Below are 23,632 nucleotides of genomic sequence, written 5' to 3'. Positions count from 1 at the left end.
CTCACATTAAGAAGTGTCAGCTTTGGCTTATTGGCTCTTTCCTGACGTGAGCGAGTGCGTGTAGACCTCTTGTGATGCTTCCTTGAACTTTTGCCCTCCTGTTTCCCACTGGCGTGAATTCCTTCATATCCATCACTCATCTCTTTTCCTGAAGCAGCATCAGAACATATACTGTTTGGAGACAAATAATCACAAAAATGCACAAAGTTAAGGCGATGTGCACTGCAGAAACTTGAATCTAATCCCAGGTTTCACCATTCTTATTTTATTTGTACTTCGCTTAACACAAAGCTACTTAGCTAGGATTCCTGAAGGGAAGTCGGGATACCATTTAATGGTTAAAAACAGATAAGCATTCTGGTTTCCTTATTTGCAAGGAAACATGAAATGTTCGCTCTTTCTTTGTTAGACTGTTCTTTGATATAACCAAGAGGGATAACCCATCTCACTGAATAAATATTAATCAGAACTTCAGGCTAAGAGCTGAAACTAAGTAAATTGAATAGAAGAACTCCCTTAGACTACCTCTTTTAAAGAATTTGAATGCGTTATTACAGTACATGTAACATTACTTACTTATCGTAACAGCCACCACATGTTGCTGTCTGTTGTTTATCTTGTTGAGGATGACTCTCCTGTTTATAAAAACAGCCTTTTAACACAACAATTCAAAAACTCAAACAATCTATTTAGTTATAGAACTTCAGTAATTCTTGTTGTTAAAATAAGTAGAGAAAGGATCATTGAAGGCGAGTGTTTTTAATAACGCTAGTACTTTAAGATAAGTTACGTTTTCACAATCCAGTTGAAGTCCAAACAAGAAAACATAAGAACTAGGAGCAGGAGTAGGCCATCTAGCCCCTCGAGCCTGCTCTGCCATTCAATAAGCTCATGGCTGATCTTTTTGTGGACTCAGCTCCATTTATCCGCCCGCTCACCATAACCCTCAATTCCTTTACTGTTCAAAAATCTATCTACCTTTGTCTTGAAAACATTCAATGAGGTAGCCTCAACTGCTTTACTGGGCAGGAAATTCCTCAGATCACAACCCTTTGGGTGAACAAGTTCCTCCTCAACTCAGTCCTAAATCTGCTTCCCCTTATTTTGAGGCCATGCGCTAGTTCCAGTTTCACCCGCTAGTGGAAACAACTCCCTACTTCTATCTTATCTATTCCCTTCATAATTTTATATGTTTCTGTAAGATCCCCCCTCATTCTTCTGAATTCCAATGAGTATAGTCCCAGTCTACTCAGTCTCTCCTCAAGCCAACCCTCTCAACTCCGGAATCAATCTAGTGAATCTCCTCTGCACCCCCTCCAGTGCCCCTTCTCATGTAATGAGACCAAAACTGTACACAGCAGTCTACGTGTGGCCTCACCAGCACCTTATACAGCTGCAACATAACCTCCCTACTTTTAAACTCCATCCCTCAAGCAATGAAGGACAAAATTCCATTTGCCTTCTCAATTACCTGCTCCATCTGCAAACCAACTTTTTATGATTCATGCACAAGGACACCCAGGTCCCTCTGCACAGCAGAATGCTGCAATTTTTTAACCATTTAAATAATAACCCATTTTGCTGTTATTCCTACCAAAATGGGCGACCTCACATTTACAAAACAAATTGCAGACTAATTAATAATTTCCAACATTTTCATCAAGAAGGCCACAAGTATTAAAAGCATGTTTCACCATGGAAGGAAAGGATCTGAACAATGGGAAACTTCAGCATCCACTAATGTCTCCAAGGAATAGATCATTTGATCATTTGTCCAGTAATGATGCAAGTAAAAATGAACAAGTGTAAGCATTCACAGCAGAACGTTTGCCACCATATGAAACAGAATATAGCTTATTTGCATCACTGCGCCACCTAGAAATAATGGTAAGATGTTACACAAAAGGTTATTGCGCAAGTTAAGGGTTATGGATTTGCAGGTAATATATAAATAAGGATGGATAAAGGAGAGGTTAGAGGACAGAAAACAGCAGGAATAAGCTGATTATTTTCAGGTTAGCTGGCTGTTACTGGTGGAGCAGAGTTCTCAGCCTCAGCTATTTATAATTTATAGGCTGAAACGGAGATTTTTAAGGGAATCAGGCAGGAAAGCAGAGGTGAAGTTGAGGAACAGCCCTGATCTTCTTTACTGACAGAGCATGCTTGAAGGGCCATATGGCCTACTTCTGCTCCAATTTCATATGTTTTTAAATAGCTAATTGCGAATTGCACTTTAAAATTGGTTTCTCCAATAACAAAACTTAGACGTACGCTTTGAGAACCATCAGTAGAGATCTGCAATGTTGACAAAGGAGCATCTTTGTTCTGTTGGTTTAACGACTGAGGAATATTGACTTGCATTGGCATTGTTTGTTGCACTGACTGTGGGAGTTCACTGGATTGCACTTGTGTTCGTTGTTCAGTGTAGAAGGTACCAGTTGCCGGAATAGTTTCAGCCAGAGGTGGTGGCAAAGCTAAAGGCTGCCCTGGTACAATTGTTATTTGATGCCTTTGTGGTGGATCTCCTATTTCAATCGAATAGTGAACTGAAACTTGTGGAATGAACATCTGCAAATAAGTTTCATTTTTTATTAGTCAATGTATTTCAACAATGATATACATGATCTGAAGTCAATATATTTCACTGAATAAATTTGTTCCTCAGTGGAATTGTTACAGAACCCAACAAAATTTAGAATCCAAAAACAGAATTTTGAATCTTAGCAGATTCTCATCCTATTAACTTCAATAATTCATTTAGTTTAAGCCTCAGTAAACAAACATATTTACATTTCTTCAATTCTGTCATTTTATATGTTGTAGCCTTTAAAATTAAAAATGCTCTGGTTTCAGATTTTTTGCACGTTTCTGCAAAGTAGCCTTACATGGAATTTTTGATGAAGTGTCATCATGTTTGATCATTTTCAGTAGCACCTCTGATACCAGTCTACTGGTTGTCAGAAGTTCTCCATTAAGTTGAGGAAGTTTTTCCCCTGCATTGCCTATCTCTAATTTCCCTCAAGGTGGTGGTGCTGACCCACCTTCTTGAACCACAACTCAGGTAAAAATACTCTCTCAGTGCTGTTGGGGAGGGAGGAAGAAGAAATATTGATTCATTTCCAAGTTAGGATAGTGTGTGACTGGAGGGGAACTTGCAGGTGATGATTCTCCCATGCAACTGCTGTCTTGTCCTTCTAATCATTAAAGGTCATGGATTTGGATGGTTTTATTGAAGAGGCCTTGATGAGTTGATGCAGTGCATCTTGTAGATGACACATACTGCAGCCAAAGTGCAATGGTGGTAGAGACAGTGAATGTTTAAGTTGGTGTATGGGGTATGGAATATGGTGCATTTAGTGGGCTGCTTTGGCCTGGATGATGAAGAACCTCTTGAATGATGTTGGAGCTGCACTCATCCAGGTACATGGAGAGTACTCCATTACACTCCTGACTTATGCCTTGTAGACGGCAGAAAGGCTTTGTTGAATTTGTGGGGAGAGTCCAATCTTTGACCTGCTTCAATAGCCATAATGTGTGTGGGGCTGGTCCAGTTAAGCTTCTGGTCAATGGGTGAGCCCCTCCCACCTTACCCTGATGGTTGATGGGGGATCAGACACTGGTAATTTTCATTGAATGTCATGGGAAGATGGTTAGATTAGCACTTGCTGGAGATAGTCATTACCTGGCACTTGTGCAGCACAATATCAGCCTGTGCTTTAAAGTTGCCCAGGTCTTGCTGCAAGTATGTATGGTTGCTTCATTATCTGGGGAGTTACAAATGAAACTGGACACAGTGGAATCATTAACAAATATCCCCAGTTTTGATTTCATAATTTTGTTTTCAAGGAGGAGGAGTTAGATATAGCTCCTGGGGCAAAAGAGATCAAAAGATATGAGGGGAAGGCAGGATCATGCCACTGAATTGGGTGACCAGCCATGACCATAATGAATGGTGGAGCAGGTTTGAAGGGCCGAATGGCCTGCTCCTGCTCTCTATGTCTCAATGTTTCAATGACGGAGGAATAGTCGTTGACAAAGCAGTTGCCAAAAAAACTGTGGCAGGCATGACTTGGACTGTGGTGATTAACCTCCAACAACCTTGGTATAAAGGGTCAAATATGAATGTGAAGCCAATGTGTTGTTCCCAGTGTAGGATGTGGCAGGTCCTGGAGGCACCTGGCCTCCCGGACACCCACATCTGTGACGGGTGTGTCGAGCTGCGGTTCCTGAGGGACCGTGTTAAGGAGCTGGAACTGCAGCTCGAGGATCTTAGGCTGTTAAGGGAGAATGAGGAGGTGATAGACAAGAGTTATCATCAGGTGGTCACACCAGGGCCACGGGTGGAGGCCAAGTGGGTTGACGGCCAGGAAGGGTAAAGCTCGGGTGATTGAGAGCACCCCGTTGGATGTGCCCTTACACAACAAGTACTCCTGCCTGAGTACTGCTGGGGGGGGACAGCCCACCTGGGGGCAGCAGCAGTGGCCGTGTCTCCGGAGTGGAGTCCGGCCCTGTAACTCAGAGGGCTAAGGAAAAGAGGAGGAAGGCAGTGTTAATCGGGGACTCGACAGTAAGGGGGTCGGACAGGCGTTTTTGCGGAGGCAGGCGGGAGTATCGGATGGTGGTCTGACTCCCTGGGGCCTGGATCCAGGATGTCACTGGTCGACTCCCAGAAATCCTGAGGAGGGAGGGAGAGGAGCCAGAGGTAGCGGTACATATTGGTACCGCTGATGTGGGAAGGAAGGGAGAAGGGGTCATGAAAAGAGATTATAGGGAATTAGGGAGACAGCTGAGAAGGAGGAAAGCAAAGGTAGTAATCTCAGGATTGCTGCCTGTGCCACGGGAGGGTGAGGGCAGGAATGGAGTGAGGTGGAGGATGAATGTGTGGCTGAGGGACTGGTGCAGGGGGCAGGGATTCAGGTTCCTGGACCATTGGGACCTCTTTAGGGGCAGGTGTGACCTGTACACACAAAACGGGTGGCACTTGAATCCCAGGGGGACCAATATCCTGGCGGGAAGGTTGGTTAAGGCTACTGGGGAGAGTTTAAACTAGATAGGTTGGGGGGGAGGGGATCAAGACGAGGTGACTGGGAGCGAGGAAATTAGCTCGCAAACAAAGAAGGGTTATAAACCGTGCAAGAGGGAGGATGGACGGGGGATAGAGAAGGGGAGAGCTCAGACCAAAGGATTGAGATGTGTTTACTTTAATGCCAGGAGTATAGTGAATAAATGGGATGAGCTCAGAGCGTGGATCGATGCCTGGAAGTGTGATGTGGCAGCCATTACGGAGACTTGGATGTCTCAGGGACAGGACTGGATACTCCAGTGCCGGGATTCAGATGTTTCAGGAAGGGCAGGAGGCAAGAGAGGGGGTGGACTGGCACTGCTAATCAGGGATAGTGTCACAGCAGTAGAGAGGGTGTATGCTGTGGAGGGATTGTCCACAGAGTCTCTGTGGGTGGAAGTTCGGAGTGGGAAGGGGTCGATCACTTTGCTGGGAGTTTTCTATAGACCGCCCAATAGTAACAGGAAGGTGGAGGAGCAGGTAGGGAAACAGATCCTGGAGAGTTGCAATAATAGCAGAGTTGTTGTGATGGGAGATTGGAATATCCCTAGGGTAAGGGGATTGGATGGGGAGTAGTTCGTTAGGTGTGTTCAGGAGGGTTTCCTGACACAGCATGTGGACAAGCCAGCATGAGGAGAGGCTGTACTTGATCTGATACTGACCAATGAACTTGGACAGGTGTCAGATCTCTCAGTGGGAGAGCATCTTGGGGATAGCAATCATAACTCTATCTCCTTTATGCTTGCATTGGAAAAAGAGAGGATCAGGCAAGCTAGGAAAGCGTTTATATGGAGTAAGGGGAAATATGAAGACATAAGGCAGCAAATTAGAGGAGCAAATTGGAAGGAGGTATTCTCGGGGAAATGTACTGAAGAGAGGTGGCAGTTTTTCAAGGAATGTCTGTCTAGAGTTCTCCAGGACAACGTTCCGAGCAGACAGGGAGGAGTTGGTAGGTTAAAGGAACTGTGGTGCACGAAGGCTGTGCGGGACCAAGTCGAGAAGAAAAGGAAAGCATACAAAAGATTCACAGAGCTTGGCGAAGATAGGGATCTAGATGAACATACGGCTTGTAGGAAGGGACTAAAGGAGGAAATTAGGAGAGCCAGATGGGGTCACGAGAAGGCCTTGGCAGGTAGGATTAAGGAAAACCCTAAGGCGTTCTATAAATATGTGAAGAGTAAAAGGATGCGACGTGAAGGAAGAGGGCCTATAAAAGGTGAAGGCGGGAAAATCTGTACGGAACCAGTAGAAATGGCAGAGGTGCTTAATGAGTATTTTGCCTCGGTTTTCACAGAGGAGAAGGACCTGGGTGGATGTACTGCGGGCTTGCGGTGGACTGAAAGGATTCAGTTTGTGGACTTTAACAAAGAGGTTGTGCTGGAATCTTTGAATGGCATCAAGATAGATAAGTCACTGGGTCCGGATGGGATGTACCCTAGGTTACTGTGGGAGGAGAGGGAAGAGATTGCAGAGCCTCTGGCGATGATCATTGCGTCGTCGATGGAGACGGAGGAGGTGCCGGAGGATTGCGGATGTGGTTCCTATTTTCAAGAAGGGGAACAGGGATAACCCAGGAAATTACCGACCGGTGAGTCGAACCTCAGTGGTTGGTAAGCTGATGGAGAAGATCCTGAGGGACAAGATTTATGAGCATTCAGAGGTTTAGTATGCTCAAGAATACTCAGCATGGCTTTGTCAAAGGCAGATCGTGCCTTACGAGCCTGGTGGAGTTCTTCGAAAATGTGACTAAACACATTGACGAAGGGAAAGCGGTAGATGTGGTTTATATGGATTTTAGCAAGGCGTTTGATAAGGTCCCCCATGCAAGGCTTCTTGAAAAAGTGAGGGGGCATGGGATCCAAGGGGCTGCTGCCCTGTGGATCCAGAACTGGCTTGCCTGCAGAAGGCAGAGAGTGGTTGTAGATGGGTCTTTTTCTAAATGGAGTTCGGTCACCAGTGGTGTGCCCCAGAGATCTATTCTGGGACCCTTGCTGTTTGTCATTTTCATAAATGACCTGGATGAGGAAGTGGAGGGATGGGTTGGTAAGTTTGCCGACGACACAAAGGTTGGTGGGGTTGTGGATAGTCTGGAGGGATGTCAGAAGTTACAGAGGGACATAGGATGCAAGACTGGGCGGAGAAGTGGCAGATGGACTTCAACCCAGATAAATGCGTAGTGGTCCATTTTGGCAGGTCAAATGGGATGAAGAAGTACAATATAAAGGAAAAGACTCTTAGTACTGTAGAGTATCAGAAGGACCTTGGGGTCCAGGTTCATAGGACTCTAAAATCAGCCCCGCAGGTGGAGGAGGTGGTTAAGAAGGCATATGGTGTGCGGGCCTTTATCAATCGAGGGATTGAGTTTAGGAGTCCGGGGATAATGATGCAGCTATACAAGACCCTCGTCAGACCCCACTTGGAGTACTGTGCTCAGTTCTGGTCGCCTCATTAGAGGAAGGATGTGGAAAAGATTGAAAGAGTGCAGAGGAGATTTACAAGGATGTTGCCTGGATTGAGTGCCATGCCTTATGAGGATAGGCTGAGGGAGCTCGGTCTTTTCTCCTTGGAGAGACGTAGGATGAGAGGAAACCTAATAGAGGTATATAAGATGTTGAGAGGCATAGGTCGGGTGGATTCTCAGAGGCTTTTTCCCAGGGTGGAAATGGCTGCTACGAGAGGACACAGGTTTAAGGTGCTGGGGGGTAAGTACAGGGGAAATGTTAGGGGGAAGTTTTTCACACAGAGGGTGGTGGGCGAGTGGAATCGGCTGCCGTCAGTGGTGGTGGAGGCAGACTCAATTGGGTCTTTTAAGAGACTCCTGGATGAGTACATGGGACTTAATGGGATGGAGGGTTATAGGTAGGCCTAAAAGGTAGGGATATGTTCGGCACAACTTGTGAGGCCGAAGGGCCTGTTTTGTGCTGTAGTTTTTCTATGTTTCTTTCTATGTTTCTAACCACTATCATCTCCCATTGTGATGCACATGGCTGCAGGCAGTGAAGATTTTTTTCCTTTGATTCCCATAGAGTTCAATTTTACAGAGGCTCTTTGATGTTATACTTGGTTAAATGCTGCCTTGATGTGAAGGGGCAGTCACTCAAGTCATCTCTGGCATTCAGGTCTTTCTTCCATGTTTGGACCAAGGCTGTACTGAGGTCTGGAATTGTGGTCCTGGCAGAACCCAAACTGAAGTGGTGTTTTATAGCATAGCCAATGATACCTTCCATCATTTTGCTGATGATTGCGAGTAGACTGATGGGACAGCAACCAATAGGATTGAATTTGTCCTGATTTTTGTCGACTGGACATATCAAAGCAACTTTACTCATCGTCAAGCTGAGGCCATTGTTGCAGCTGTATTGGTAAAACTTGTCTATAAGTGCAGCAAGGTCCACAGCACTGGTCAGAAGCATTATGGCTGGAATGTTGTTGGGACCCAGACCTTTGCTATACTCAGTGTGCTCAACCACATCTTGATATCACATGGAATGAATCAATTTGGCTGAACACTAGCTTCAATGATAGTGGGGATTTCAGGAGGAGGCTTAGATGGATCACCCACATAGCACTTCTGGCTGAAGGCAGTTGTGAGTGCCTCAGCTCTTGCACACTTGTGCAAATTCAAAAGTTTAATTTGTGCAACAGAAAGCTTGGGTTAATCTCCATTTAAACTGATCTAAATCCATACTCCAGTGTAATACTGAGGTCATGCTGCACTGCTGCAGGTGCTAAGTTTCTGATAGAGATTAAACCATAGCCCCTGCGCACTCTCAAATAAAAATAAACTACAAAGCAATATTCTAGGAGTAGGGAAATTCTCCTGTGCCGTTTAATAATTATCCTTCAATCAACATGACAAAAACATGTCAGAATTTTCCGATGTCACACGCCCTCCACTGCTGCCAACGAGAATGGAGAATTTGGCACTCAGCCAAATCAGCCAACATGAATACAAGTTCTACCTTAATACGTTTTAAAAACTAGTGCTCCCAATGACCTAACCAGAACTCACCATGAAACAATGTGAAGTGGAACAGAACAGAATAGAGAGAGAAACAGCAAACATTTCTGATTAGCAGTTACATACTGCCCACAAATTCCCTTTGCAAGTAGCTTTAGGTCAGGTAACTTAAATGCATCCTTCCCTTTCCTTCCTAATCCAATGTGATTAGTGTACCAACATGAGTATAGCTTTGTCACTCCATCTCGAAGCCTATTGTAGTAACTACGAGTCTCAATGGTGGATATCTGGTATTGCTTCTCTATATCATCCACCACGTAAAGGGGCCAAAACTAGATACAACACTCGCAAGGAAGCCTAACCAAGGTCTTACACAAGGACAATATAGTGCCTTTTGTTTTGGATCGGATTGCGCTAACAACCTGTGCCAAAAATTTGGTTAGACTCACAGCACAGGTTTTGAATCTTTAAAGATTTATGTACAACAACACTTAATACTTTTGCCCACACTGCAGTCTTTAGTTTGAAACCTTGCATTGCATACTCATGCTTGGCTTTAAGCCAAGCAATTTGTATAAGACAACGTATGTCCATTTTAAATTACATCCATCCTTCCTCCCATAGCCATTCCTCTACTGCATTTAGATCACACCAACGGTTTTATTTCTCATCTAGACCTGCACAACTTTATTTATAAACTTCCAGAAATTTCCTGCAATACCCTTGTTCAAATCATAAATAAGGATTTTCATGAACAATGATCCCCGTCACTATCCCAAAATCTCTGCAATCCCAATAGTAACTAGTTCAGATGCAGGACCACTACCATTAATATACCTACAAGAATCCAGCCAATACTTTATCCAGCCCAACATCTGCCAATCTCACAGGCCACACTTGGAATATAGTGTTCAATTCTGGTCGCCACAAGGCCACGCCAAAAGGATGTGGAGGTTTTGGAGAGGGTACAGAAAAGATTTACCAGGATATTGCCTGGTATGGAGGGCATTAACTATGAGGAGAGGTTGGAGAAACTTAGTTTGCTCCCACTGGAACGACAGAGATCGAGGGGCGACCTGATAGAAATCTATAAGATTATGAGAGGCATGGACAGAATGGATAGCAGGAAGCTTTTTGCCAGGGTGGAAGAATCATAAGTTTAAGGTGCGAGAGACAAGGTTTAAAGGGGAAGTACGAGGCAGGTTTTTTACAGAGGGTGGTGGGTGCCTGCCCCGGGGGGGGGGGGGAAGAGAGAGAGAGAGAGAGAGAGAGAGAGGGAGAGAGAGAGAGAGGGAGAGAGAGAGAGAGGGAGAGAGAGAGAGAGAGAGAGGAAGTGGATACAATAGTGACTTTTAAGGGGCGTCTTGACAAATACATGAATAGGGATGGGAATGGAGGGATATGGTCCCCAGAAGGGTAGGGGGTTTTAGTTAAGTAGGGCAGCATGGTCAGTGCAGGCTTGGAGGGCCGAAGGGACTGTTCCTGTGCTGTAATTTTCCTTGTTCTTTGACTGTATACAAGTAGAAAATTGAATGGCAATAGGTTGCTTCTGAAAGTCACATCCAGGAGTACCACTTCCTCAGAAATAAATTGTTCTGTAGGAACCACAAGGGCAGTAATGCAAATTGTACACATACGTCACTGAGCAGCCAAATAAACACATCTTCAATTACCTCTGCTGCATAATGAGAAAAATAAATAAAAATGCAAATTCCAGACATGGTAAATTAAGTTTTAAACACGAGAGAAATCTCTCAAGTACAAAGTAACAATAGTTTGTTTGTGGATAAAAATTTATCTCACTGCAACCACTTGTTACATTGTATTCATCACTTTTCTGACAGAAATTCTAACGGTCAACCAAAAAAACCCATCTAAAAGCGAAATGAGCCTCAATAAAGTGCTTAGTTATCTTCAAGTCACTTGGCAAGTAACACCATCCTAATTCTTAGAATTCTCCAACATAAACCATATCAATGTACCAGTACAGAATGTGTTTCAGCAATCACAGGTTTGACATATTACACTGCAAGTTACTTTGATACTATTTGAAACTCCACTTCCTATATATGCTCAGCTTTCACATCACAAAAGAATCTGAAGCACAATTCTAGTCTTTTTACAGGTTATTTACCCATCTAAAAGAATACAACTTTCAAGATACAAAATATTTCAACTTACTGAAACAGAATCCTATTTGTAAACTAAAGACCGCAAGAAACTACAAAAGGTTGTGAATGTAGCCCAATCCATCACGCAAACCAGCCTCCCATCCATCGACTCTGTCTACACTTCCCGCTGCCTCGACAAAGCAGCCAACACAATTAAGGACCTCTCGCACTGTGGACGTTCTCTCTTCCATCTTCTTCCGTCGGGAAAAAGATACAAAAGTCTAAGGTCACATACCAACCGACTCAAGAACAGATTCTTCCCTGCTGCCATCAGACTTTTGAATGGACCTGCCCTGCATTAAGTTGATCTTTCTCTACACCCTAGCTATAACTGTAACACTACATCCTGCACTCTCTCGTTTCCTTCTCTATGAACAGTATGCTTCGTCTGAATAGCGCGCAAGAAATACTTTTCACTGTATGCTAATACATGTGACAATAATAAATCAAATTCAAATCAACATGCCGACAACATTACATGAAGATCAACGGTAAAGGAAAATATACTCTTGGACACAATTAAGTTTTAGTAACTTTTAAGTACTGTGTTTTTTGGTGAAACATTGTACTTCTGAAATTGCAAAATCATCAGTGCGGGAACCTGGGACAATCCGCCAGTGTTGATATCCAAAGCCCTGAATAAATATGTCCTGGTAAGGCACAGTAAAATTAGATGCAGGTGAATATTTTCACTGCTGTGTCCAACAACTCGTCTGGCCTGGGTCGCCTGGTCTTTAGGTAGTCAGAGGAAGACACTCTACTGCACTTCTCAGAAGTCCCACAGTAAGAACTTCATGGGAATTGTGCAGAAGTATGAACTTCCGATGGACAACACCCTTGATCCCTGGGACCCTCCAAAAAAATCCCCAACTTGAGTTAAAGTTGGACACTTCAGACTGTTCCGACTTACTTACCTGGTTATTACCCAGGAAACATTACACAGGTAAAAATCTAGTCTAACACTGATACAAACGAACCCCTAATCACGCTCACTGTTCTTCCCACAATCCATTTAACTGCCAACCACCAATCTTGACCACTGACCTGACTGGCCCCCACACCCCCACCTGCCACACTCACTGACCTCACCCCCCACATCCAATCCACCTATTCACCTTACCCCCTCGCCTCACTTCCTCAGCCCCCCGCACATGCCTGCCAACCCCCCCCCCACCCACTTGCCACATCATCCCTCCCCACCCCCACTCGCCTCACTGCCCCCCACCCCCTCACTCGCCTCACCACACCCCACCCACTTGCTCGCTTTCGGACATTTAAACTCTTTACAGAATATGGCAGCTTGTGACGTAAAAGGGAGGAGTGACGGATTCTCTGCACTGCTTCCTAAGAGGTTTGCAGCACTGAGTTGGATGTAAATGACCCTCCATCAGAAGATCACTCAAAAATTGGAGGAAGGCAAGTGCGTATTTTTAAAAATCTGACCAGAGACAGAAATAGGGCTTCCCATCTCTGTTTTGTCTAAAAGCTTACAACTGGACTAAGCTTGATTGCAACTGGATTAAGAATTTTTCTCCCCATTTCTCACAGCAACCAACCTTACTGGCTCCAAGTTAGCATTAATAATTTATGCTCAGTTTGGAACTGATTTAAAGTTATTTAGCTTAGGGTGCAGTTTAAAAGACTATCCTGGCAGTGTGGGCTGGATCTAAAGCCATTTGCTAGAAGTGAAAAAGAATTACACTTTATAAAGAATCTTGAAGACCAGAGAAGGTCCTAAAGCATTTTACAACTAATGAAGTACCTCTGAAATTCAGTCACCACTGTAACCTAGAAAATACAGCAGTCAATTTGTACATGGCAGGCTCACACAAACAGCAGTGTGATAAAGTCACGACAATTCATTCTTGCTATGTTGATTGAGGGATAAATATTGGACAAGGCAGCACAGATAACCCCCTCTTCTTATTTAAAATAGTGGCATGCAATCCTTTACATCAACTAATGCCTCATCTAAAAGAGAAAGGGCAGAATTCTCCAATCTCATCCGTGCCCACCCCTCTGCAATTCAGAACAGTGAATTTGACTAAACTGCATTTACTTTCAGCAGCACCAGAGAATCCAGCCGCAAATGAGAACAGAGGTTTTCAGCAAAAACCTGACAGTGCAGCATTCCCCCAGTACTGCAGTAGAGTACCTAGATTTTTTCAAATTAGTACATTTTTTTCAAATTAGTACACTGAAAAATAGGCAACATCGAATGGAGAATATAATGCACAAAATCCAAATGCACTAAACATATCCAACCACATATTCAACTCCATGACACTGATTTCAATATCCAAATCTGCCTCAAAATAAGTGTACATTTAAATACATGGCACATCAATAAATCATTAAAATACCTATACATTTAATTCATCAGAAACAACAGCATATAAACAAAAATAAACAAATAAGGCTGTCTAACATCACTAATGTGGATGAAAAGCTCAGTAGGAAAACTATATTGTTATATTTCAACTGCTATGTCATAAGAATTTGATTTACAATGGGATACAAGAGAGTAGATCTGTTCCAATGCTCAGAGACAAAAGGTTATGGGTTGAAGATCCATTCCAAAACTTCAGTACATAATCTAAGTTTGTTTTCAGAGCAGGGAGAACTACAGTATGGGAGGTGGGTGGGATCATTCTGATGAAACAGTACATGCTCAGGTAGGTATAAAAATCCTATTGTACTACTCAAGTAAGAGCATTTGAGCCTTCCCTGTGCCAAGACCAACTTTCATCCTCCAACCAACATCACTAAAAATAGATTATCTTGCCATTTATCTCATTGCTGCTTTATAGGATCTTATTGTGCACATCTTGGCTGCTACACTACAACAATGGCTACACTTCAAAGGCATCATTGTTCCTTGGATATGGAGGTCAAAAGTTTAACATAAATGCAAGTTCCTTCTTTCTTATTAATTAGATCATACTGTATTAAGTGTTCAATAGTTAGCTTAATTCACATGCTGTCAAAGGAACTTATTGCCATTCAATTAAATGCACTGCATTAGAACAGGATTTAAATGATAATGCAAAAGAATAAATGGAACACGAATAGCGCTCATTACAAATCTAGGTAAACTAAGTAGTTTTAATTGAGCTGGAATTACATATAAATGCAAAACAGGAGTTCCATGTTTAATATTCCATGGTATTTAAAAAGTCTGCAAAGCATCAGAGAGTCAGAGTCAGAGTTCTACAGCACAGAAAGAGGCCCTTCAGGCTATCGTGTCTGAGCCAGCCATCAAGCATCTATCGATTCTAATCCCATTTCTCAGCACTTGGTCTGTAGCTTTGTATGCTACGGCATTTTACATGCTCATCAAAATACTTCATCAATGTTGAGGGTTCCCACCTCTACCACCCATTCAGGAAGAGTGTTTCAGATTCCCACCACCTTCCAGGTGAAAAATGTTTTCCTCAAAACCCCTCTAAATCTCCCGCCCCTTAACTTAAATCTATGCTCCCAGGTTATTGACCCCTCTACTAAGGGGAAAGATTTATTTCTATCCACCCTATCCATGTCCATCATAATTTTGTATATCTCAATCAGGTCCCCCCTCTTAGCCTTCTTTGTTGTAAGAAAAATCCAGAATAATGCTGCAGAATATATCAATGCTGCAGAATATATCCATTAAATTAGAGATCCTATTTTAAGCAATTATCGGCTGGTTCTCAAAAACGTTGAGATGTTATTGTAGATCAAGAATAACACATTTTTTAAAAATTTGGATCAAGTGTGGGTCCTGATCCTTCCATAATTCTCAAGTACTAAAAGCCCTCAACATTGTTTTTTCCCCCCCACTAATAATCAATATGGGAATGATTTTTGAGGACAGAGAGTACATGGAAAACAGTTTTACTCAGTGGACAAGTAATGTCCAATGACCAGGTTACTGCTTCCTTATGCTCCAGCAACAGCAATTTGTAAAACATATTGTTCATGTTAAGATAAGGCATGTACCGGAGTTGCTTGGTTAAGTTGAACTGGTACTGAAGAAATCTGTAATGGTTTCAGTTGTGTAGAAGGTTGGGATAGCTGTGCTGGCATCGGAGGCTGTTGAACCTGATACTGTGGCAGTGGCAGAGATGCAGGCTGGACAAGTGGCGGTACTGATGGCACCTGTTGCTAGAAAAACAATGCACAAGAATTAATTGCACAGCTGGATTTAAAAAAATCAACAGAACCTGCACACAATTTGTTTTACTTACCTGTATCTACGAACAATTCCCATCAACATTTGAAGTAAGATGGCTCCAACACAAAAGTTGCTGACAAAAAAAAAAACACACACACACACTGGCTTCAAAGCCATTTGTCATCTGTCCTTTTTCATCCACTGGCAATATAAATCACCTTGTAAAATTTGCTCCTTTAAGACACTCTTCTTTCACAAGGTGTTGTAATGTGAAATAGGACCAAGAGGTAAAAATGTAAACGCTTCCAACACTTTGTTTAGAATAATTAGAATAAGATTTTGCCATCCAATGATGAACAAACCAATGAGAACATCATGTGCAATTAGAATGTAATATCTACCTGAAAATGGAATGTTGCAGTGCAGAAATAAGGGTCCAACTATGAGAAATCAGAATATATCAGTAAGGTAACAAAACTAGACAGATTCACAAACTGCACAGCAACGCAGTTCATTTCCAAGAGGATCCTTAGTTTAACAACAAAATTGACTGATAAAGTGCTCACCTGTTGTGGTTGTCCCATCTGCACTGCAGCAAGTGCTGCTGGTTCCTGGTAATGTTGCTGGGGCCCAAGTTGATGAGATTGTATAGGCAACACAACAGATGGGACATGCATCATAGGGTTGGGCTATAAAAACAATGAGAATATTTCCTTAGTTCTGTTGCTTTGCTCTTTTACTTAGATTTTATTTTATTATATTTGTCATATGGTTATCAAAGTTCAAATAGTTGAAGTACCTGTAAATGAAGCTACAGTGCACCACATAAATTCAGACTAGTGTGGAAAATTGAAACTGTACACTGCCACAGAGCTCTGATAAAGGGTAATCGAGCCTCGAAATGATGGCTCTATTCTCTCTCCACAGATGCTGTCAGACCTGCTGAGATTCTCCAGTATTTTCCGTTTGTTTCAGATTCCAGCATCCGCAGTATTTTGCCTTTAGACTAAGTGTTTTCCGAAAGCCACATTTACAAAAAATGTAATAGATAAGGGAGCATGGGAGTCTTAAGCAGCAACTTCAGGCTAGAGCACACTGTATTTGTTCCCCTTCCATCCCAAATACAGGGTTCAGATAACAAGTTCTCTAAACCAGTACCAGAATGCAACCCTGATTTGCCATTAGTTTTCCCTCTATGTTTTGTTTCCTTATTCTTTCAAATTATTTTCCCAATCCATTTCCGATTCTTTATTTCTACGTCGCTATCTTTCTCTTTATTGCATTTTTCTTTCTAAATGTCTTTCATTTGATCTTTGCTGTGACGACTCCCCTTTTCTCCTTAAAGATGACATCCTCTGCGACTTTGTTACATTAAGCCCCTCTCACCTTTCTAGACTTCTCTGCAACTTAGAATATTGGACCATGCCATCTTCTACAAACATCTCTCCTCTGTAACCCAGCAAAGTGGGCTTGGCCTCACTTGGCTTTATGCTTACTTATCATTCTACAATTCGGAGTAAAAATATATTCCACTGAGGAAGAAAGACTCCAGGTGAAGAATAAACCATCGCGGTTAACTAAGGAAGATCTGGATCGTATCAAATTGAAGGAAAAGTGCTAGGTCAGAAAATTGGGACGAATTTTAGAAATCAACAAAGAGTGACAAATTTCACCCTCATGAGTATGAAAGAAAGCTGTCTAGAAATATTTTTCAAAAATAATAGGTTCTATAAGGAAAGGACTAACTTGAAATGACTATTGGTCCCTTAGAGGATGAGAATAGTAAATTAATGGAAAATAAAGGAGAAACTTCAAACAATCACAATCATCCAGGGAAAAGGTACGAGGAAAACTATTAGAACTGTAGATTGACAAGTCCCCTGGAGCCAATAGCTTTTATCCTAGGGTTTTAAAAGAAATGGCTGCAGAGATAGTAGATGCATTGTTTGTGATCTTCGAAAATTCTTAAAAGGTCCCAGCAACTTAGAGAATTCATTACGGAGATAATAGCAGGGCATTTAGAAAATCATAATATCAGGCAGAGTCAACATGGTTTTGCAAAAGGGAAATCATGTTTGACTAATTTATTAGAGTTCTAGGAGGGGATAAAAAGCAATGTGGATAAAGGGGAATCTGCAGATGTGGTGTACTTGGATTTCCAAAAGGTATTCGGCAAGGTGTCTCAAAAGGTTACTACACAAAATAAGAGCTCATGGTGTAGGGGGTAACATGTTAGCAGGAATAGAAGATTGGTTTGCCATCCGGAAACAGATAGCGATAAATGAGTCATTTTCAGGTTGGCAGATTGTTACAAATAGAGTACTAGTGTTCACTGCTGGGGTCTCAATTATTTACAATCTGTATCACTGACTTGGATGAAGGGACCGAATATATTGCAGCTAATTTTGCTAATTGCAAATTGTTAGACAGTTGTAAGGGATATAGACAGATCAAGTGATTGGGCAAAAATTTGGCAGATGGAGTATAATGCGGGAATATCTGAACTTGCCCATTTGGGAAGGATAAAAAAAGCAGTACGCTGTCTCAAATAGAGAGACGTCAGAACTCTACAGTACAAAGGGATCTGGATGCCTTGGAGCATGAATCACAATAAATTGATATGCAGGGGCAGCAAGTGATTAGGAACACAAATAGAATTTTGTCCTTTATTGGAAGGGAAATGGAAGGCAAAAATAAGGGAGTTTTGCTCCAGTTATACAAGCATTGACGAGGTCACATGTAGAGCAGTGTGCACACCTCGGGTCTCTTTATTTAAGAAATAATATAGTTGCATTAGAGGCGATTCAGAGAAGTTCACTCAACTGATTCCTGGGATGAAGGGATTAGCTTATGAAGGAAGGTGGAGTGGATAAGATTCCCATTGATGTTTAGAAGAATGAGGCTCGAAACATACAAGATCGTGAGGGAATTGACAGGGTGGACAGTGAGAGAATGTTTCCCCTCGAGGGAGTTGAGAACTAGGGACAGTTTAAAAATTAAGGCCAAGAGGAGGAGAATTTATTTTCCTCTGAGGGTTAAGACTGTGGGAATTATCTTCCCCAGAAAGCAATGCAGGTTGGATCATTAAATATATTCAAGGCTGAGCTAGATTTCTGATCAGCAAAGGAGAGGCAGCAAAGAGGAGTTGGGGTCACAATCAGGTCAGCCATGATCATATTGAATGTTGGAGCAAGCTCGATGGGGCGAATGGCCTCTACTGCTCTTGTATCAGCTCTGCACTCCAAGGCCCAATCCTATGCCTCCTCCTCTCTTTCTCAACCACATACTGCCTCTTAGCAACATAATCAAAATGCACAATAGCAAGTGCCAAACATACCCTGATGACATCTCAACCGCTCCAACCATTGCGCGACATCTAGTTTGGGATGAGCAGCAAATATTTAAAATTAAACACTGGGCCTACTAAAGGCATCACCCTCGATCTTTGTCACAAACTCATTCCATCACAACCAATTCCAGCCCCCTCCTTGGTCACTGCCTCAAAAAACTCAAGACATCTGTATGCTCAGCTTCCTACTTGACCAGGGTCAGCATCCACCTTACCTCCACTTTAACATGAAGACTGTCTATATTCACCCGTGAACTTCCCATTCACCCAGTCTCAGTTTATTTGCCACTAAAACACTCATCCATTCTTCCGCATAGATTTCGATAGCTTCATAATTTAAGCTGAGCAAGCAAATTACAATTAAAGTTTTGTAATAAGTTACGAGGGAACAAATTGCTTACTTGCAAAGTCAGAGATAGTTTCCATTAAAAAGGTAGAAGAGCAAAACTCTTGTCTTTAGTGGTGCATGGAAAAAATAACGGCCCTCAGTGCATCCAAAAAAGATTCAGTATGTGGTGGACGGGCTTCATCTTAATTTTTCCAAGGCTAAAGCACGACTAAATGTTACCTTCAAGACCCAAATATCCCAAAAAGCAATAATCCACTACTTACAAGACAATGGCCTGAATGTTATTACCCCGCCTGCCACAGGAATCGGAGCGGGCGAGGAGTGAACAATGGACAGGTCCGCTGACCTCGGGCGGGATTGTACAGTTTCGGGACGAGCGAAGTCGTAAATCCCACCCATTGGCTTTTAACACCTCAAATCTGTATACTCAAGATATTTGCAACGAATATGGCCAGCCCAGCCACAGAGCTTTAAGGTTTACAAAGTCGTTTCACTTCAAACAAAAATTGTCTTCCCACTTTCCCTCCATGAAGGCCACAGTGGAGCTATGTTTTATCCTTGATAAATTTTGAAACTTTTCAGTGCATAATGCATTCAGAACTTGCTAACAAAACTAAATATTTTGTAGTGATCTTAAAACATTACCATTTACAGTTATTAAACTTGTGTGTGTAATAGCTTATGCGATATTCAGTGTCTCCATTCGGAGTCTGATGAACTAATAGAATCATAAATCAGCTTTGGTATAAAATCCACGGGCGGCTTGGTGGCACAGTGGTTAGCACTACTGCCTCACAGCACTGGGGACCCAGGTTTAATTCTGACCTTGGGTGACAGTGTGTGGAGTTTGCACGTTCTTCCCGTGCCTGCGTTGCTTTTCCCCCTGATGCTCCCGTTTCTTCCCACAGTCCAAAGATGTGCAGGTTAAGTAGATTGACCATGCTAAATTGCCCTTTAGTGTAAGGGGGACTACATGGGTTATGGGGATTGGGTCTGGGTGGCATTGTGGTCAGTGGCTCGATGGGCCAAATGGCCCCCTTCTGCACTGTAGGGATTCTATGATTTTACTTTTGTTAGTAGTTATTGGTCCAGTCATGCAACTTTTAGTTGGCAATCACTACTACTGCAAAGAAATAAGAACCCGGTTTTACAGAATACAGAAAATAAACAGAGGATAAACAGTGAAGTAGTATGATCAAACTATTAAAATAAACTTACTGTAGCTGCGTGCTGGTATTGAGCCAACAGTTGTTGTGAACTAATGGAAGCTTGAATCTCACTCTGAGGTGGACTGCTTATCTGCTGTACTCCAGGGGGCACTGGTTCAGGAATAGATGAGTAGACCACACTTTGCTGGCTTCCTTGAGAGTCAGAGTAAAGTGTTGACCCTTGCCCACTGTCACAAGTGCTGTCGGCTTTAAAATATACAGTTGATAAATAGCAATATTGTCTATTATAATAAGTCCACAGAATGTATTTGTAAAATGACAAAAAGCACAACACAAGCTGAGCAAGTCAATTCTGACAATGCAAATGATAGATAGTACACTGTGCTATGAATGATCAAAATACATGTTTAGAACAAACAACATTGCTTCCATACATTTTCAAAATCATTTCTGGGTGGTCAGAGCTTCCTGAGGAATGACAAGTCATAACAGTCCATTCTTGCTTATGGCTTCTAGGCAACCAGAAACTGGTCTTGTCCCAGCCTGGGAGCAAGCATAACAAGTAATCCTGATGAGGAGGAAACCTCCATTCATTAAATGCACAAAAATCAAAAGACAGTTCTATCTTGGTACAACATGCAAGTTACCCCTACAAAAACTGATGGAAGATATAGTCAGTCATGGAGGCTTCATTTAAGGGGAAGGTAGCAGCAGCCCTCCATCAGGTTTCTGTTAAGGCTACCATGTCCATGCAATCATTCACATGTTCACAGATTGCAAGTGACTTAAAAAGCCGAGTACCACCAAAGGGTTGGGTAGAAAATTGGGAGGCTACAGCATCAGAGTGGAAAAGCGAAAGAAGGTACAACGATAGATAGCAGAGTGGGGTCTTGAAGAGGTAAAGAGAAAAGAAGTGACAACAGAATCATACAATGCAGAAGAGGCCCTTCAGCCCATCGAGTCTGCACTACGCATTAGAAACACCTGAACTCCCACCTAATCCCATCTGCCAGCCCTTGGCCCTCAGCCCTGAATGTTATGATGTGCCAGGTGCTCATCCAACTACTTTTTAAAGGATGTGAGGCCTCTACCACCTGCCTGTACCACTCTCCCAGGCAGTGCATTCCAGACTGTCACTGCCCTTTGGATAAAAAGCTTTTTCCTCAGATCCCCCCTAAATCCCCTGCCCCTCATCTTGAACTTATGTCCCCTTGTGACTGACCCTTCAAATAAGGGGAACAGCTGCTCCTTATCCACTCTGTCCATGTCTCTCTCAATCCTGTACACCGCTATCAGGTCGCCCCTCAGTGTTCACTGCTTCAACAAAAACAACCCAAACCCATGCAACCCCTCTTCCTAACTTAAATGTTTCCTCCCAGGCAGCATCCTGGTGAATCTCCTCTGCATCCCCTCCAGTGCAATTACATCCTTCCGATAATGTGACCAGAACTGCACACAGTACTCTAGCTGTGGCCTCACCAAAGTTCTATACAAATCCAACACGACTTCCCTGCTTTTGTAATCTATGCCTTGATTGATAAAGGCATGTGTCCCATATGCCTTTTTCACCACCTTACCAACATGCCTTCCGTTTTCAGAGATCTGTAGACAAACACAGCAAGAACCCTTTGCTCCACAGAACTTCCTAGTGTCCTACCATTCATTGAGCACTTTGTCAAATTACTCCTTGCAAAGTGTATCATCTCTCACTTTTCAGGGTTAAATTCCATCTGCCACTTTTCTGCCCATTTGACAATTCCATCTATTTCTTGTAGCCCAAGACACTCTGCCTCACTGTTAACACCCGTCCAATCTTTGTGTCATCTGCAAACTTACTAATCCTACCCCCCACATAGTCATCAATGTCATTTATATAAATGACTAATAATAGGGGGCCCAACACAGATTTCTGTGGAATGCCTGTGGACACCGGCTTCCAGTCACAAAAGCAGCCTTCTGCTATCACACTCTGTCTCCTATAACGGAGGAAAGTTTGAATCCACTTTATCAAATTACCCTGTATCCCATGTGGGACCTTTGCTGAAATCCATATAAAGTACATCGACTGCTCTACCCTCATCTACACACCTGGTCACCTCCTCAAAAAATTTAATCAAATTTATTCGGTATGACCTCCCTCTGGTGAAGCCATGCTGACTATCCTTGATCAAGCTTTGCGTCTCCAAGTGGAGATAGATGCTCTCTTTCACAAGTTTCTCTAATAGCTGACGTGAGACTCACTGATCTGTAGTTCCCTGGTTTCTCTCTACAACCCTTCTTAAATAGCAGAACCACATTAGCTGTGCGCCAGTCATCTGGCACTTCCCCCATGGCCAGAAAATTTGGGTGAGAGCGTCTGCAATCTCCTCCCTTGCCTCACACAGCAACCTAGGGCACAATTCATCTGGACATGGAAATTTATCCACTTTTAAGGCTGCCAACACCTCCAATACCTTGCCCTTGCCTATGTCAGTTTGCTCAAGAACCTCTCAGTCTCTCTCCCCGAATTCCATACCATTGTCCTCATTCTCTTGGGTGAAGATGGATGTGAAGTATTCATTCAACACTCTACCAATGTCCTCTGGCTCCACCCATAGATTGCCCCCTTGGTCCCTAATGGGCCCTACTCATTCCCCGATTATCCTCTTTCCATTGATATACTTATAGAATATCTCGGGACTTTCCTTACTTTTATCAGCCAGAGCTCTCTCATATCCCCTCTTTGCATTCCTAATTGCTTTCTTAGGTTCTACCCTGCACTCTCTCTATACCTCACTAAATGCCTCCACTGATTTGCTCCCCTTGTACTTTTTAAAAACCTTTCTTTTCCTTCTCATTGAATGATGGGCTCAGGTCTGGGTCCAGTAAATTTTGTCACTGACTATTCTTTATCACATCATTTTCAAGTTTCATCAACTATGTTCTCTCCCATGGCTAACATTATACCTTTTATAGTCGTTCACATTCTTTAACTTATTTTTTTCTGCATACTATTTTTTCTGTAAGCTTTTGCCTGCGTACTTGCTTTTAAGTCAGTAGTTAGTATAATGTTAGGATTTTTTCAAAGTTGTAGTTCCTCAGTGGATGGAATGGTACAGCCTGCTACAAGTATGCTTCATTTTGACATATTAGGAGAAAGCACAGAGAAACAGAATTTGGGCCAATAATATGGAGTTGTCTTCGTTAGAGTTGAAAACATTCACACTTTTATAAAACACACAAAAAAACTGTCTTTCAATAAATTATCCAATAATCAAATATAAAGAATGCCATCTGCAGCAAAATATTGTAAATACTGGGAGTCCGGCAAGCAGGGAATGCAATCATACTGTTTCTTGGTAGCAGCTTTACAGCAAATGGACTATTATGGCCTCTTTAGCTGTCTGCATATTATCCACACTAAGCTGAGAACGCTTTC

The 23,632-nt window shown here is 42.6% G+C and overlaps 1 protein-coding gene across 8 annotated transcripts in view; it reads right to left on the bottom strand.

Annotated features, from left to right (window-relative positions):
• The window catches only part of LOC144491600 (serine/threonine-protein kinase WNK2-like), a 200,261-nt gene that overhangs the window by 72,472 nt on the left and 104,157 nt on the right, over positions 1 to 23,632 (bottom strand). For 6 of the 8 annotated variants that reach the window (XM_078209644.1, XM_078209645.1, XM_078209638.1 and 3 more), the window contains exons 8-14: positions 20,264 to 20,460; positions 15,914 to 16,036; positions 15,749 to 15,787; positions 15,173 to 15,337; positions 2,272 to 2,568; positions 577 to 635; positions 6 to 171 (exon numbers count right to left, since the gene is read on the bottom strand). In XM_078209644.1, the coding sequence (XP_078065770.1) occupies positions 6 to 171; positions 577 to 635; positions 2,272 to 2,568; positions 15,173 to 15,337; positions 15,749 to 15,787; positions 15,914 to 16,036; positions 20,264 to 20,460 (1,046 nt within the window). The remainder of the gene's footprint in view (positions 1 to 5; positions 172 to 576; positions 636 to 2,271; positions 2,569 to 15,172; positions 15,338 to 15,748; positions 15,788 to 15,913; positions 16,037 to 20,263; positions 20,461 to 23,632) is intronic. The other 2 variants (XM_078209646.1, XM_078209640.1) reach the window with 2 other exon arrangements.

This window comes from Mustelus asterias, chromosome 3 (genome assembly GCF_964213995.1).
Source record: "Mustelus asterias chromosome 3, sMusAst1.hap1.1, whole genome shotgun sequence".
NCBI lineage: Eukaryota > Metazoa > Chordata > Chondrichthyes > Carcharhiniformes > Triakidae > Mustelus > Mustelus asterias.
Note: the sequence above shows the minus strand (reverse complement) of the source record. Positions and strands in the feature narration are given on the sequence as shown.